The sequence below is a fragment of the Rhea americana genome, unplaced genomic scaffold (genome assembly GCF_003343005.1).
Source record: "Rhea americana isolate MKP2758 unplaced genomic scaffold, rheAme1 scaffold_0, whole genome shotgun sequence".
Taxonomy (NCBI): Eukaryota; Metazoa; Chordata; class Aves; order Rheiformes; family Rheidae; genus Rhea; species Rhea americana.
Window position 1 is genome coordinate 20,714,198 of NW_028185037.1, and position 16,753 is coordinate 20,730,950.

Here is a 16,753-nt window from a genome sequence, read left to right on the forward strand (position 1 = left end):
CCTCTGCCCCGCGCGAGCCGCCCGGGCGCAGGCCCGCGGCGCCTCCGCTGCTGCTTCGCTTCTCCTTCGCTTTGTTTTTCTTTCCTTTTTTTATTTTTTTTTCCCCCCCCAAAAAAAATATATATATATATATATATATATAGTAAACTTCAAACGGTCGCAAAATCATTTTGGTTCGAGGGAGCACGCGCGGCACGAAATCGCTGAGCTGATTTTTGGTTCTTTTTCGGTTATTTTTTATACAAAAGTGTTAAAACAGAGGGTTGAAACCTCAGCAGGTGTCAGTTAGATCTGCAACGTACCAAACGTAAGGGGAGAAAAAGAAAAAAAAAAAAAAAAAGGATTTAAACAATACATTCTGTTTTCCATCTCACCCTCCACGATCAAAGTTAAGCACTTTGCTGCACACAAGTCTGCGGCTAAATCTTCATTTAGGAATCGCCCTAAATTTCGCCAGTTTTCCTGACTGTACAAACTAATGAAATCCTACTGAAGTCAGTGAAATTGTACCTATTACCCCAACAAAATTTCTATATCTTCATATATGAAGAGTCCCATTTTCCTTGCACCAACGGGCATGTGACTATATGTATGTGCATATATGATAYATCCATACACACACACACAYATATATATAAAATTTGCTAAATTGCATCGGCAGATAGCATGAAATTAATGGCAGCGTTCTTCAGGAGAGCACACAGCGTTACCAGACAGACTTCTTCATTGCACCCYGTTTATGGTTTGATTTTTCAAGAATATGTCATCTGGAACTTGCTCCTTCTGGTTGATTTTCCTGAGCAAATGCCCCCATTTACAACATGTTTTTTAAAAAATATATAAAATAAAAATCCCCCTCCCCCAAAGCTCTATGGTAAATTATTCCCTAAGTATATTTTCCTTAAGCAAACACGTAAAATAGCTAACCCTTCCCCCTACCACATCTTCAAAACCCACTACTTCTACTGCTCCAAGCTAGGTAATTAAAAAAAAATAAAAATAAAAAAAAGGAAGAAAAGCTACTACCTTCCTTTAAGTGGGAAACACACTGGGGATTAAACATTACTGACAGGCAGCTAAAGAGGAGCTAAAAATTCAAGTTGGCCGGCCGTTAAAGACGCAGTTTGGCCTCCAAAACCTCYGCTGGCGGATCTTCCAGCGGGAAGAGCTGGTAACTACACAATACTGAGTTCGTGCTGAAAGCAACATACACATACATACATACATGTAGGTATGTGTATATATACACACACACACGCACACATATACGTATGTTTTCTAGCAGGAAATTGAGCCTCACCGAGCAAATACCAAAGCAATCAGCCAGGGCTACGGAAACTCCCGCGTTTGCTGCTGCCCTGCGCCCTCGCCGCCTGCCAAGCCCACCCGCGAACACCGGCGGCTCCGAAACATCTCRATTTTCGTGTTTGGGGCCGGCTGACTCCCGTCGGCGATCGCGGCTGATCTGCGGCTCGTCGCGTCGCCCTCGGGGAGCGGAAAGAGGCTGAAAGCAGCGCGAGCAGCCCAGGGTGACGGCGCAGCCAAAAGGCAGGGAGGGCAAAAAATCCAAACGACTACGGGGGAAAAAAAAAAAAAAAAAAAGAGTATTGCCTCTAATGTAGACTTGTAATGCAAATACTTTGCTTTTTTGTTTTGTTTTTTTTTTCCAATGCAAATACTTTACTCTTCAAACCGCAACGTTTCCTAATTCAGAGTTTCAGCCCAGCCACGGCACATGAACGTGGTTTTCTACAGTTTCTTTTCCAATGGCGTAAAGCACCTTTAGTCTTTTTTTTCCCTTTTATTTTTTGCATTTCCAGGTTTAGCAGTTGCGGTGGCAGCGGGGACTGAAGAGTTCTCCGCGTTAGAGCCGCGAGGCCACTGCCACGCGTAGCGCTATGCACAGTATCAAACAGCTACAGCAGACGCAAACCAAAAAGTCTTACAGTAAAAAAGGGAGTTAGAAAAAGACCAAAAAAAAAAAATCAGTGCAATTTTCTTCTGCTTGAAGTTTTCCTTAAAAAAAGACTGCACGTACACATCCAGGAGCCCGTGACCGAACGGGATAGACAAGTTAAGCGAGCACTGTCCTGAACCAGGAATCGAGAAAGCCACGCTGGCAGGACAAACACACAAAAAGAGATGTTACTGTAGGAGAACATCAAAAAAAAAAAGGGAAAAAATGTAATTTTAGGATACTGGTATCAAGGGTGAAAAACACAGAGTGAGAACTTTTCTACATTCCTTTAAATGCTTTAAATTAGTCACTACTTCACCATTTTGTTGGGGGGCACGGAGGACAGTCAAAGCCCAAGAATGACCGGTGCTACGGGCTTAAAAAGCTGAAAAAGGTAAAAATGTCCCTCGTCTGAAACGCGTCTAACYGAGTTCTTCACGCTCCGGGAGAGCAAAGCCACCCAAAATTTCTGCCCATCGCGAGAGGAGACAGAGACGACGGCTACGCTCAGACCGAGGGTCGCAAAAAGGAGCTGCAACTCCTTTTGCAGCCCAGGGAACACATCCAAACCAGGGCAGAGCTCGGTCCCGCCGCCCGCTTCGGAGGCCGGGTCTGGGACCTGTCCTCCTCCTGTCCCTCTCCGGCCAACCTGCTTCGAGTCATTYGCTCGCAGCTGGCACAGAGAGGAAAGAGGAGGAGGAATTTCACACCCAAGAGGTCCCTGCCTAAAATGAAGAGCAAAGAAAATAAGCAGAGCTTTAAAACGGCTGATCTTCTCGCTCGTCGCTAAGAATAATACGTTAAAAAAAAATAATTCATATATAAACTTTGCCAAATTAAGTTCTTCACTGAATCCCAATACCTCTCAACAAATGCACAGAGAAGTACAACCTATCTGTTGCGGAAAAGCTTTTGCAGCTTGGCAGTATTATTGGGGGGGGGTGGAAAACAGAGACAGAAACGCGACCTGGTTTGGCTCTCCGCTAGCCCGGCGTAACGCGAAGCCTGGATTTACCTAACTGCGACACAGGAGAAACGCCGGCCCTGCAAGCCTCATCAGCAACAGGAATCATGCGACTGCTCTAGTAGCCGAATTTAYGCTGTTATTTCAGCTAAACGGCGACGACAGCCGAGACGCTGCTACGGGCCCGAGGGCTGAGCTTGCACCACGTTACGTGCCTGAAGCTTTTTGGCAGCAAAAGCGGGCGTTTTCCRGCTTATTCAAGAGCAGCCCGTCCTCGGCTCCACGGCGCAGGCCGTGCTGCCGGCTAAAGCCCTTCGCCCTGCTCCGCGGCTGGAGGCAAGCGCGCCCGAACCAGGGACGGCGCGTCTGCTAAGAGGAAAAGAGGGAGGGAGGCGAGCCCGCGGGAGCGCCCCGCGCCCCCGTCCCGCGCCCCGCGGCCGCGGCGGGCTCCTCCTGCCGAGCCTGCCCGCGGCGGGCTCCTCCTGCCGAGCCKGCCWMCCTAGGTGCTACGGCGCGTTACGAACCCAGTGTGCAAACTAGCAGACGCGCCCGCGTAAATTAATTAATTATCGCCCGCTCCGATTAATGCTTCTCCTAAGAGGAGGGCAAAACTCCCGCGCTTCCCCTCGGCTTTGCGCACGAGGCGGAGCGCTTCACCCTTCCCCRTCAGTAAACTTCAGTTTCCTAAAGATTTGTCTTTACTGCATAGATTCGCCGACTTGCGCCTACGTTGCAGCGAGCCGCTCTCCTCCGCGGCGGCGCCTGCCTCGCCAGCGACCGGCCCGCAGGAAGCGCGGCTCGTTCTGCGCTCGGTTTCTCGGCCGGCCGGTCGGTCTCACGCGCGCGACGCCGAACGGCCCAGGCAAAACGGCGCAGCGCCGGCCGCGCCGATCGCCTGCTTCTGCGCTYGAGTAGCCACGTCCCCGCGACACGGTTTGCATTTCTAAATCCAAAGCATTCTTGATATGTTAACAGAAGTATAATGAGCACTCCTTAGTAAATAAAAATAAATAATAGCATCTAGTCTATCACATTAATACTGTGAAACATATATAAAATTTACATTAATTCAAACATAACAGTGAAAAAGGATTGTACTGTATTTATCACCACAGACCCGTATTCTTTAGAGACTTTGGAAAGTAAGTGTCACAGTCCTGTATGACAAATTCTAAAATCAGCTGTCAGTATGATTTTTAAAAAACTCTTTACAAATTTTTCTTAAATGGCACCTTTTCTTTTGCCAATCTAACTGGACCTATTAAAAGTTTAGGTACAACTTTTTTTTTTTTTTTTTWWTTTTATACTTAGTCTATGAAAAACATTTTAAAATGCAGCACAATAAAAAACATTCAAGAACAAGCTTCAGAAAATACATTTGCCCTTAGACACACAGAGAATAATCTTTTTAAGACAGTCAAAAACCAGAATTTTGTCACTTTTTTCCTTTTGAAAATAAAGTTTTGTAAATGCATCCAGAATAATCAAGGCATAAATAGTCAAAAAAATGCTTTGCTTTCCTTTGTATTAAAAGCTAGTTCACAGCATTGTAGCCCATCAACTTTAGTGTGAATTAGATCCTTCCAAATTATTAAAAGCAATTAAAATGAATGAAGAGCAAAATGAATGAAGAGCAAACTGAATGAAGAGTTTTGCGGGGGGTTTTCCCTAAACCCTGAGATCACAGCTCTTGATTTAATTATAAAATATGGGTCTGTTTTATAACAAGCAGCTTAGAGATTTTGGCAAACCACATTTCCAACAACTGTGGGGTTTTGTAGAAGAATGCAGTTCAAAATCAAGTCTGAAATTCTGGACGGAAGGCTTTCTTGCAAATGGGAAAAAAAATTAAGATGCATCACTCATTGCTGGCTGTCACTGTAGCCTGGGCAACTGTTGGTCTAAGTGCAGCTGGTCTCATGTGAATCCAACTCTGTATTGTACTGAGTCGCTAAACATTAAAACATGTCAAGCAAAGTACATAGTGCGCAATGTGTCCTGATGAACTTGAACTGCTTTAGCAAGTGCTTGATGATCTCTGCCATTACTCTGACCAGAAGTGTGGCTTCCTTCAGCACTGAAAGAGAAGGGAGGGGAAAAAAAAAAGGGGGGGGGGAGGGTGGAAACGTGAAGAGAAGCCCTATTTCATCTGCCTCTCCTTAAATATATTATGTTCACATCAAACACTTCTGAACAGTCAAAAGCTAATTGCTGTTAAAACACCACTGAGGTTCTGAAACAAAAGAAAGCGCAGACGGATACAGAAGCATCCTCTCCCGTTCCTTCACAGTGTAACTCATGGAAAGGCCAGATTTACCCTCAAACTGCTAACAGAGGATATCACTGATCCCCCARTTAACAACTCCATTTCCTTCCTTCCGCCTCCAAATCATGCAACAACTCAAAACCCACACAACTCACCTATCATGCTCTTTATCCACCAGATGGTACCTGGCTCTGAAGGCAACCAGGTGCGCGTAGTAGGCTGGCGCAGGGATCGAAACGGAGCGAGTGCAGCGTACGTACGTGTGACACAACTGGTAGGTAAGAATCTGCAGTTCATCGGAAGAAAAACGATTGTCATCCCAGAGGACGTGGTAATGAGACGGTCTGCTTGTTCCCTGAGGGCAGATCACAGAGGACATCAGCACTTCAGAAACGTCTCTGAATTTCCACCTCGCCGGGTGAACTGCAACATAACAGGCTACTTCGGCAAAATTATCCTTCATAAATAATCCTCTCAAYGCTGCGTACTTCAGCAATTTTTTTCCTTTGAAAAGGCAACAAGCTCCCTGCTTGCTCCCCACATAAATAATCTCCTTGCATTTTTGCATAGAATTGCATTTTCTAGAATTTCATCTGTTACTCAATCTTACTGAAATGCACTTTGATACTATGAAACATAAATCTGACAAAAAGCCATCTGACAAAGTAGCTCTAGGCAAAACATTAATAGCTAACAGTAATTTGATCGGTGACCATGTGGAAGAATTTTTTATATAGAGCATTAAATTTTGACTTTTAGTACTGTTGCTACTGTTCAATTGTTGCTGTTTCTGATTGCAAGGAAGAAATCACATGACAATGCAAAACTATAATGGTGACACCTAAAAGTTCCGGTTATGCCCTAGCAAGTGGGTCCCTATTTCAAGCAAATTTTACGCAAGAGGCATTTTGCCTCTTTTAGTGTTCAGCTACAGAAGTGAGATAACTTTCAGACAAGCAAAAGGGTAAGGAACGAAATTAAGCTGCTTATCTATATATGGGCATTAGCAGTCTAGACTCCTTTTGCAGTCCACGGAGGGAACAAAGATATTTTATCTAGAAGCAGCTACGTGAAATAGCCGGACTACCTTGCTACTTTTTAGAGCGAGCAAGCAGACAGGAGTGAAGCACAGCAAACTAAASGCTCAGGCTGCACTTCCTATCTGTTTAGTTTTGCTGCTTCTTTCGGTTTTAAGGATGACCCAACACTGAGAAGCAGGAACATCCAGACAGAAGTTGTATCATTCGTTGTCTGCGCAACCAACACATGAAATACCAAGAGCCGACGTTATCGCTGAACGTTTTCATCCCCTACAAAACACCCTACCTGAATACCAGCATGACTACACAAGTAAAAGTCAAACTCTGAGGGGTGGGTGATTTTTGTGTCCACCGTGGTACCAGCTGGAATGTTTCCGCTTTTTCCAACCTGCAAGAACAAAAAGTGCAGACGTAGTAAGGCTCAAATAAACTCTTCTTTTCAGCCGTGCAGGAGGAGAGAAACACAAAAAAGATCTTAAAATAAAGTGGTAAAAAGCAAAAAGTCAAAAAAGGACGAGTAAAAATGAAATTTTGTTCAAATGAAAATCTGAAGAGTCTTTAGTAAAGAAAAAAAGCTGCAGAATCTCCACAGAAATTACCCATAAAATTTAGCTTTTCTGATCAACGCAGTAAGAATTTCCTGTGGGTTGTCAAATCCTTTTCACCTTCCCATTCTGAAAGAGATTATGCCACCATAACTTTTCTTGTTTATCCTTGAAAGAGGACAGTCCATGGCTGTAAGGAAGGCCTCCCTTTCCCTCAAAAATACTCTTTACATAAAAGCAGAATTTAAAAATACTCCTTACTTTAAAATATTTTAATAATTGCAATGTATAGCACATGATGAATACTCAAAACACATGCACCTCAGCATTAAAAGTAACTAATCATTGCCTTAAAACCTACTGGGGCTTTAAAGGCTTACATGGAAAAGCCTGACAGCAGGAAAAAGAACCCCCCAAAAACCTATTTCTGAACACAGGTTACCAGCTAGGAGCTCTCATCTCCAATAGTGACTATGCCCCAGCTTTGGGGAGTCTCCTAACCTCGAAAGGATTAAATGAATATTTCTGCATGTCCTTCATAGACATACGATAAAGATTAAGAAACATTAGTAAAAATTTGAAGCATTCAGTACTGAATTCCATGTGTCCAAGATATTAGATACCTAAGACATATTTAAGGTAGCATTATTGGAAAAGAGCATATTCTAGAAGTGCAGGGTCCATCTTACYTAATTTCTGTGACTACATGTCAGCCAGTTACCCAAGAGCCGCTCTTCCGGCAACCAAAATCAGATTAGGGAACTCAGTAGAACTGTTTACTTGAGAATYAGATGAACTGTACCTTGAGCTGTGTTGGCAATATTAGTTAGATCTCTGTTAACTGAGAAGAGTGCCTGACGTAACTATTTTGGATGTAGGCACCTTCACTGTAAGACCCTGCATTACTCAGATGAATCTCAACCCTTGAGGAGCTTGAGCCAGTACAAAAACTGAAAGGAAGCCTGAAGAATTTGATAGATTGCAGAAAAAAAAAAAGAAAAGATGTACAGACACGCTGAAGGATATGCTGCTGCGTTTCCATAGAAGCTTCATGGCCTTTTTATTATATAAAATAAACACAAAAAATGAAGRTTTTCCTTTACAGGCAGAAAGATCCTATCAGGTACTTCCTCCAGCCTGTCCCTTACTATTTAGTTAAGCAGTAAATTTTTAATGCAGCCTGTAGGCAATTTAGCTAGTCAGAGATTACAACRTACCCGTTCATTTTTATCTGTGCAGAAGAGTCTGGTGTGATGCCTTTTCTGCACGACTATAAACGTAATTCCAGGCTGGTAATCCTTTTCTAGTTTAATGCACGCTTCTCTAATAGCCAGCAACTCATGATGGAGAACCTGAATCACAAAAAATAAAAAAGCGTGATAAATATGAAAGGTAGTTTTCTATTAATTACGCTTACTTATAACATCCCTTCTTGCACTGTCAAATGAAATGTCGAAGCACACGGGATCAAATCTTAATTTCTTCACTTAGTAAGAACAAACTAGATCACCAGTCTGCTGAGCTGGGCCAGAGTTAGCTTCCATATTTGTACAGTTCTAAGCATGTGGCTTGGACTAATAAGCTGGATGTCAAAATTGTTTTAACTGCCAGATAGAAATGAGCATTTAATTAGATTGTTGACTATACAACAGYCTAATTATTTTTCAGACTAGTTCGAGGAATAAAACCCAGAACTGCTGAAGCGAATACTGTTTCCCAGCTTTATGAACTCATATGGTGGACTGCAGGAACCAATAAAAACTGAAAAAATTTGAAACGTTATAAAAACAAAAAGTAACAATTTGGGATTTATCATAATTACCTTAACTATGAATGAAATATTCAGTGGAAAACAGCAATAAATGGAAAATCAATATTAATGAGAGGAAAAGCCATAAAGTTCATACAAAAGCAAAATAAATACAAAAGGCTCTCTTAACTTTTATAGGGAATAAATGAATAGTGACAACGTGAAAATACAATAAATTCTGGGTAAGAAATAAGAATATTAGCTTACACTTAGTTTTTCTGTACTCTCTACATTCTATGGGATCCAATCTGACTAACATATCTTGAATAAGTCACAGATGTTCAACACTTCYGAGTATTAAAATTGTATTTGATCATTTTATTTGTGCAAAGGGAAATATCTTAAAGGGGAATAAAAATAAAAAGAACTCCTGAAAAACATGAAAACATTTCTCCGGCTCCTCTTGGTTAGAGTCCAACATATTTATTGAGGGAAGRCTTGATATACTTCTTTTCATAGCCCAACTACATAGAACTATATCTACTATAAAGTCTTTGACAGAAAGCTACATAATCAAAGTCTTAAAATAAAAATGTTACCTGCTGGAACTGCCCCTCAGAAACGCCATCTCGGTAGAAAATAATGCGAGTTGGTTTAAATCTGGTTGATTTGTAAAACTGAATAAGCAACTCCCTGACCATAGCAGCCAAATCTTGGATGATTTCTTGGCGGTGCTGCTGGACCCGGACAGTGGCACAGTATCGATTAGGATGAGCATCCATGCTTCCTACAACCTGTTTTAAAAAGAAAAAAAAAGAAAAAAAAGAGCTTAACACTAAACCAAACTCGAGCACTTTATTAAAAAGACAGTTCAGTTGTTTTCATGAAATAACTTTTATTAGTGTCTTACAATCTAAGGGACTGACTAAGCAAAGATGAAGTCAAAATCGTAATTAGCTTGGCAAGAGCTTTGAGTTCAGCCTACCTGCGGTAACATACCTTCCTGAAACTGAAAACTTTATCTGAACCATAACAGACTATTTGACTATTTCCTATTTGAGCTACATGGAGTTGAAAATGTTAATAAAATTTGGAGCCAAGATACTGTGAAACTATTGGTTTACTTAGGACTTCACCATCCAAATTTGAACTCTTGAAGAGCAACCCGCTTTCTGGAAGCTCTGCCACTGTGGAAGAGCCCGTGGGYAGCCTCCACTGAAATGTCCACGCAGAAGAGACACTGCTTTTCAAGAAGAAGATCTTCTGTTTACGAAGCCTCTAAATTAACACAGTTTAAAAATGGCACCAAATGAGAAATCCAAACCTCATGCAGTAAAGACTACAACTAAGCACAATCCCCCTTGGCTTTCTTTGGATGTGATTTTTTTCTTCTTTTTTTTTTTTTTAAAGCAGGTGTTTACAGGTTAAAACAAGTGTTTGACATAATGAAAGTCATAGGCTTTTTCACATATACCAGGAGTACATTTCCACCCAATTTGTGCAGTGATCTCCTGCACACTTCATTTTGTCAGGAAGCGTGAACCAACAAAACACACAACTGGGCCAGCATAATTCACTAGCAGTAATGGACAAATTTCTAACATTTTTAACTGCTAAAAAGCAGTTGTAAAGATGCACTGACTTATTAGAGGTCGTCAGTAAATATCAGCTGATAAAAAAGGCTCCTCTGTGTACTAGCATCTCAGGCATTTTATCAGCTAATACATACATTTAAGTAATTACTATCAGAGCAAGATCTCCAAAGTTTCATTAGAGTCTGCAGAAAAATAATACATAATGCTGTAATCAGGCAATTACAAGAGGAAATCAAAGTAATTGAAAGTAAGCACCAAACTGGGAGAAATGCATCAAAACCGAGCAACAGGAGGGAGCAGGGGCTGAAGATTATCACAGTTTACTCACCGCAGCAATGGAAGGCTTTTTTCCATCCCCAGCTGGTGGATGAGTTACATCTGCACCAAGGAATATGACAGGCTGCTGAAAGACTGGTGGTCTAAAAACAGAAAAARGGGCTTTGTAAAAGCAGCGAGGCTTACACTTAGCAGAGCACATTATAACTCAAATAAACAGCACTTTATACTCCTGCAGGACAGACACGAATTAGTCGACAATTTGCTCTTGTCCAGAGCTGATCATTTGTACTGTGACAAGACTTAGAGGTCCTGATTAGGGTTCCCATGCTAGATACTAAACACTTGCACATATTTTTAAAGCGTGGCTAACTGCAAGCTGTTAATTTTTGTAAGAAATTAGTGGGGRAAAAAAATGTAGGCTCCATGAATTAGACCGCAGAAGAGATCAAAAACTGTTCTCTTAGCATCAAAAAACATCTGAGAAAGTTGAAGTATTGTGTGTATATACGACCACTGTGATTCTGCATACATAAGGAGAAACAATGCTTGTAAGGAAGTACGAAAGATCTAGATGTTATAGGTGTGATTTTAAAAATAATTTTTTAAAAAATGTTCCAAAGTTTTAATTAAATTGTGAAGTTAATTTACTGCATCAGAAGCCCCAAAATGCTGCACTGCAAATTTTAAACTCTGTTGCTTAACAAAACATTTAATTTTAAATGGGAGATCTTAGACCACCAGAACTTTCTGTGTATGTGGATGTGTGGGGGACCAGTTACGTAGACAGAAGATGCCACTGTTATCATCAGACCTTTTCTAAAAGGTATTTGAAGGTGATTATAATAATGTAATTTATAATATAATTATACAAATACAGAACTGTTCTATTCCCCCCCAAAACCAACAGAAAATAATTAAAACATTCTGATAMAAGTAACTCCAAAATCCACCTATTTATATATATGTTTATATCTATTCCTATCTTTGTTTTATTTCCACAACAGTAACTTCCACTTTTAATCTCTTCTTAAAAAACACTGAGCCTTTTCAAAGTGCATACTCTGTAATATAATGATTTTTAGTTGCTTTAATAGAGGAGAYTTGGACAAGCGTATTACCCAAGCGGAGTATATTTAGAATTCAATTGTAATTTAAACAGAGTTTAAAAAGTTACACAACATATACATCCCCTCTGATAACTTGGTTTCCCCTCATCCCAAGTGCTTGCTGTTGGATTATTTTTCAGCAGCTGCTTTYTGACTAGCCTAAATATGAAGCGAATATTTGCTTATTTGAGCAAAACAGGGTGTTGACTTCTTTGAAACKGGATCCCAAGAATGATACAGCAGGTTATTCCTTGAGCCCTCCACAACTCGACATGCAAGGATCGTAAAAATTCCATCTTTTTACTGAAGTAGAGACCTAGCTGYCCATTTTGATTAAACTAGCTGTAAGTTTCTTTATGCTAGCCTTCTCTATCCTACACAAGTAGGACAAAACAAGCTGATTTTTGTTCATTTTTCTATCAGAATTTTTTGGAATTGATTTTTCCATAAAACTGATGAAAAGTTTCAATTTGAGAACAYTCATTATAAAGCAACACACAAACTCAATAGAATCTCAGACAACAGGGTCCATTCATTTTTACAAATAAGAAGATACTACTTCACTCTCACTCTAATCAAGTATACAAAGAACTTAATGATGTTAAATATGGAATTCCATAGTATCAAAGCAACTTTCCAGAAYATATCACAGTATAACTAAAGCTTACAGTGTGTTAGTGCTTAAATAAAGCACTGTAACAGCAGTAAGAACTTGTAAAGTAAACAGAACCTGGAAATGAATTTGTCTTTCCTGCTGCCAACTTTTGTCTTTTCAAATATCTACATAAGTGGAGACACACAATGGAATACAGAATTCTGGTGATAATTAAGCTGTATAGGATAAGGTGCTACTATTCAAGATGTTTTCTATATGCCTCTAAAAACTCAAAGCAAGAAAAATAATTATAAATTCTTCCTTCAGATGAAAGCTGCAGACTTCTATGGTCAGATTAGAATTAAAATATTTTTGTTACTTTTTYTTATACATTTCAATTGGAACAGCTATTTTTCTCCAGTGTTTATAACCCAACTTTTGCAGGACCATGCTAGAAAYCCAAAGATGGTTTGACTAAATAGTCACTTAAAAAAAGACAGTGCCATCAACTACTGATAAAAGCACCTGCATTATATTAATATGATCCACACTCTCTTTACAATACAATACCCTCTTTCTTTTAGGAAAGGTTCTTACCTTCCCTGTGGCAGTAAAATGTTATTTACACCTCCTAATTTGACRTTTATTTTTAAGCAAAGGTTGGACAGGGTTTGCGGTGTTGTTCTCTGTACGTTTTTCATCTGCACACACTGYGTAGCCATTCCCAGCACGGTGTCACCAACACGCTTCACCTCCGCTGCAAAGAAAAAAAAAGAAAAAGAAAAAAATAAAGTATTTGCACGTTGCTAATCAAAAGATGATGGAGACATTAAGTCAGTGACAAATACCTACTCCTGCAGCTTTAGCAAAGTGGTCATTTAAGCATTTTTTTAAAAAAAAAAAAAACAAAGAAAGAACAACCCCAGCCTCCAAGCAAACCTCCTCTCAGTTCTGTACCGAGTACCTGCGTTCTGTAGAGTAACTGTATTCCAAACTAAAAAAAAAAAAAGTCTTTTGTTATATTTATCTTAACTATGGACTATTTTAAATTGTACTACTTGTAATTTCAGAGGTTTTGTGTTTCATCAGCAGCACAGAAGAAACTTTGGCTAGTGAAGTCAAATAATCTGAACAGTTATTTTGTCATTAAACACTGGACTAATAATGCAAACTTAAAGGTGGTGAGTAATATTCAGTCACACCAGGAACATCATCCTTCCAGTTTATCAGTTCATTAGCTTTAAACTCGACTTGCAGAAAAAGTGGACAGGTTAGCAAAGGATGGTCCACAAAAACTCCAGACGGAGCCCATTAGGAGTTTCACTCTTCAAAGGTTTAAACAAATCCTRCTGTTAACAAGAAAACAGAGATTGCAGGTTTTGAGAGCGCCATAATCKTACTTTCTGGAAAAGAAGAAATTTAGGCTCCAAAGGAATTGCAGCAACGCTGCCCTTGGAGAAGACACAATCCCTGTTGGTATCTCCAGAGGGAATGAGGCTCTTCGGGGAGCAGGGTAAGAGCAGAAAAAGCAAAACTAGGGGCACAGGAAGCCCAAGAGTAGGGGAGAGCACGAGGAGACGAATAGASAGAGACGATTAGAGGGGCCAAGGAGAACCATAACCGAAGCCAGCGACAAGGAGAGCAGATGAGAGCGACACCACCTCCTCTCAGCGGTTAAGCAGAGGAAGGAGTCCCCTTTCAATGCCGAGCAGGAAAAGCGAGGATGTCCTTTTGCACTGGATTTCGAGTAATGAATTGACAGTGAGCAATTCCTCTAAAGGAAATAAAAACGCAAACGGAAAAGTTATCAATTTGGTCAAGGTGCAAAATGCAAGGAGCTCCTTTTTTACGCTGCCTCCTTTCTTACTTGCTATCAGATAAGCTGAAGGAACAGTCAGGAACCTATTTTTTGCTCAGTTCCACTGGTGAGACRGAGGGATGGGATGGGATGGGGGAAACCAAATCTGCAGCTGCTTGTTTGCTCTGAGCCATTAGCCAAGTGTGAGCCCTTGAAGCTATGGGAGAAAAAAGGTAACTGCTCCTGCAGTTAGGCAGAGTAAATAAGTGAGAAAAGGAGGAAGACAAGATTGGAAACAGAGTGGTCCTGTGCACAGGAAGAGCTAATTAAAAACAAAATATATGGTTTGCCTGAAGCATGTTAAGCCAATATGAATGAGCCCTGAAAAATGGACAAATTATCCATCTGTTTCTGAAACAGTTTAATGTCATGGAGTTTTAACCCATAAAATTCTGTGTGTTTGTTTCCTCATCACCCAAGAGTTAAAAACAAAAAGAACGGGAAAAATCYACCAGCAGAAATCTTCCACTTCATGCAGATTTTTGCCAAAGGCCGAGTCAGCAAATATGTTTTAAAAGCTACACACAGATTTTGAGTTCACTGCTCGTTCAGTCACTTGGAGCTTTTAGCACACARCTTACTATAAGGACACTTTAAACCACTGAAAAAACAGTTTTAAAAAGCCTTGATTTTAACTTTCTCACAAATGGAATGCACCATGAACAGAATGAATGTGAAAGAGCAAACTAAAAGGAGACTATAAGGAAGTAAATTAAAATGAAGAAGTGATTAAACAAATTACAGTATTAATATGAAACATCATGCAGCACAAGAAAAGGAATAAAACTGACACACARCCCATTTCCACATGGAATTTATACAATAAAACTGGAATCAAACGCCTGTCATTCAGACACCTCACAAAAACACATGAAATGGTGACTGCCGCACGCGTATGCACGATTTGCACATACTGACCATAGACTGGTGTTTTCCCTGGCAAAATTACTACAACGAGCTGCAGCCCAGTATAAGTGTTCTTCAGGTGCCTGAACATGGGTTCCACGCTGTCGGCTCCCTGGGCRTATTTACAGAAGCACGGCTGCCCCTGGATTGGCATTCCCGCATCTCTTGAAATCTTCCTCAGCTGTTCTGTAAAGGACCTAAAGGACGTACACACTTTAGACTCTCTTAGGTGGCAAAAACTATTTTGATTACTGCATCTCTGATTAAATGGCTTTCCCTATTCAGAGACTGAAGGAAAAATAGAGGAAGATAAGCACATACCTTGCATAAATAACACTGTCAATAAAAAAAACCTTCACTTGCAAAGCAAGTGAACTACTCCATCCCATTAGCTCTGCCTATGGGAAACACCGTAAGAGCTACTTTTTTGCAACAAAACCACCACGGTAACACCATGTTGGAGAGCCAGCTCTACAATACTTCAGTGCCTATCACTATAAAAACGGCAAGAGTTTGTTCTTTTCCTGGCAAGGAGAACGACCAGTTAGCAATTGTGCCTCAGTGAATTGAGCAAACAGCAGTAACATCGCACAAGAAGAATTTGCTGGATATTGGAGGAAGGTTGTTCCTTCCTGAAGGTGTTCAAGACAAACCTTCTTCAGGATGATGCCAACATCCTTTGTTGGAACTGGAAACAATTTTGTCAGAGGTGTTTTTTTTTTTTTTTTTTTTTTTTAAAATCAGTGAAGAGTCCATCAGGGCCTCTGGTAGCAGGTCTGCCATGCTGCAGTCTGCCTTCATCTCCTGGCTCTTGTTAACGTTGCAGTGTTTGGCTATCTTTCCCTTTAGAGAGGCTACCAAGAAGAAATTTTTCACTGTGTCTATTTTAAACATGACAATTGAAAGCACTTAAGTATAGGAGTCTAAGGTCCTATAAAGTACACTGAATCTAGAAAGCGTCGTCGAAGTTGGGGCACTTCTGAGTTAGGTTGCACATGCAGTCCGTAATTCTCATCCCGATAAGGAAAGGCCACGTCCAGATTAGCAAGTAGCAAGGTGCCACCAAGCAGACCTGTAGAATGGAAAATTTGGTGCCAAGGAACCAACACCCACACCGTACGTGTTTCTAGGAATTTTCTTCAGAGCGGCTCTAGCTGAGTGCGTGGGCTGAATGTCCATTAGAGTTGATGCACGTTCTCTAGCTGAGTTTCATCCAAAAAAAAAACAAAAAAAAAAAACAAAAAAAAAAAAACAAAAAAAAMCAAGGTGTGCATTCAGCTTGCTCCTGGATGCAGAACATGGCCTGGCAAGTGGTGACCAGCAGGAGAGGCCCTTCAAATACGCACTCCCAAATCAGACTAAAACCCTTAACGCAGAAGCGCCCAGAGAGGTCCTTTTTCAGCACTTGTCTCCGAGGTTTAATTGATAGTTGCTTGGTCCCTGGTAGCAACAGTTAATTGACATCAACATTGACAAAGATCTTTTGTTATTTTGGAGTAGATGTCCCCACAGGTGCCTAAGCCGCTTGCCTTCACTGAAGGGCGCCAGGTAACACAGTCCTACCCACTTAGACGATGTGAAGTTTTAGTTTCTTCTATATCCACTGCTATTTTCTGGGATCAGAAAAGAACGTGAGCCTCAGCCCTGCAGCTTGTGACTTCTTGTAAAAAATAGGTATGTTGCACATCTTCCCTGGCAAAACAGGCACTCACCAATGTAGGCAAAAATAGTCAGGAGCAGGATATACAAGTCTGAAATGCTACAGGCTTTGAGCCTGTGTTTATAGGAGTCTATCCACAAGCGTGGCATCTAACAGGAAAGGTTATTTCACAGTTCCCAACAGTTACAGTTGAATGATTTTGAAGACTTTGGGGGATTTTGGAAGTGCTTAC

At 40.8% G+C, this 16,753-nt stretch overlaps 1 protein-coding gene across 1 annotated transcript in view; it reads right to left on the minus strand.

Annotated features, from left to right (window-relative positions):
* Positions 1 to 70: 70 nt before the first annotated feature.
* The window catches only part of AGO2 (argonaute RISC catalytic component 2), a 36,873-nt gene continuing 20,190 nt past the window's right edge, over positions 71 to 16,753 (minus strand). Inside the window, exons 11-18 of the mRNA XM_085321896.1 lie at positions 14,874 to 15,058; positions 12,695 to 12,854; positions 10,446 to 10,536; positions 9,122 to 9,316; positions 7,990 to 8,124; positions 6,514 to 6,615; positions 5,343 to 5,542; positions 71 to 4,998 (exon numbers count right to left, since the gene is read on the minus strand). Coding sequence (XP_085178022.1) covers positions 4,890 to 4,998; positions 5,343 to 5,542; positions 6,514 to 6,615; positions 7,990 to 8,124; positions 9,122 to 9,316; positions 10,446 to 10,536; positions 12,695 to 12,854; positions 14,874 to 15,058 — 1,177 coding nt within the window. The 3' untranslated portion in view covers positions 71 to 4,889. The remainder of the gene's footprint in view (positions 4,999 to 5,342; positions 5,543 to 6,513; positions 6,616 to 7,989; positions 8,125 to 9,121; positions 9,317 to 10,445; positions 10,537 to 12,694; positions 12,855 to 14,873; positions 15,059 to 16,753) is intronic.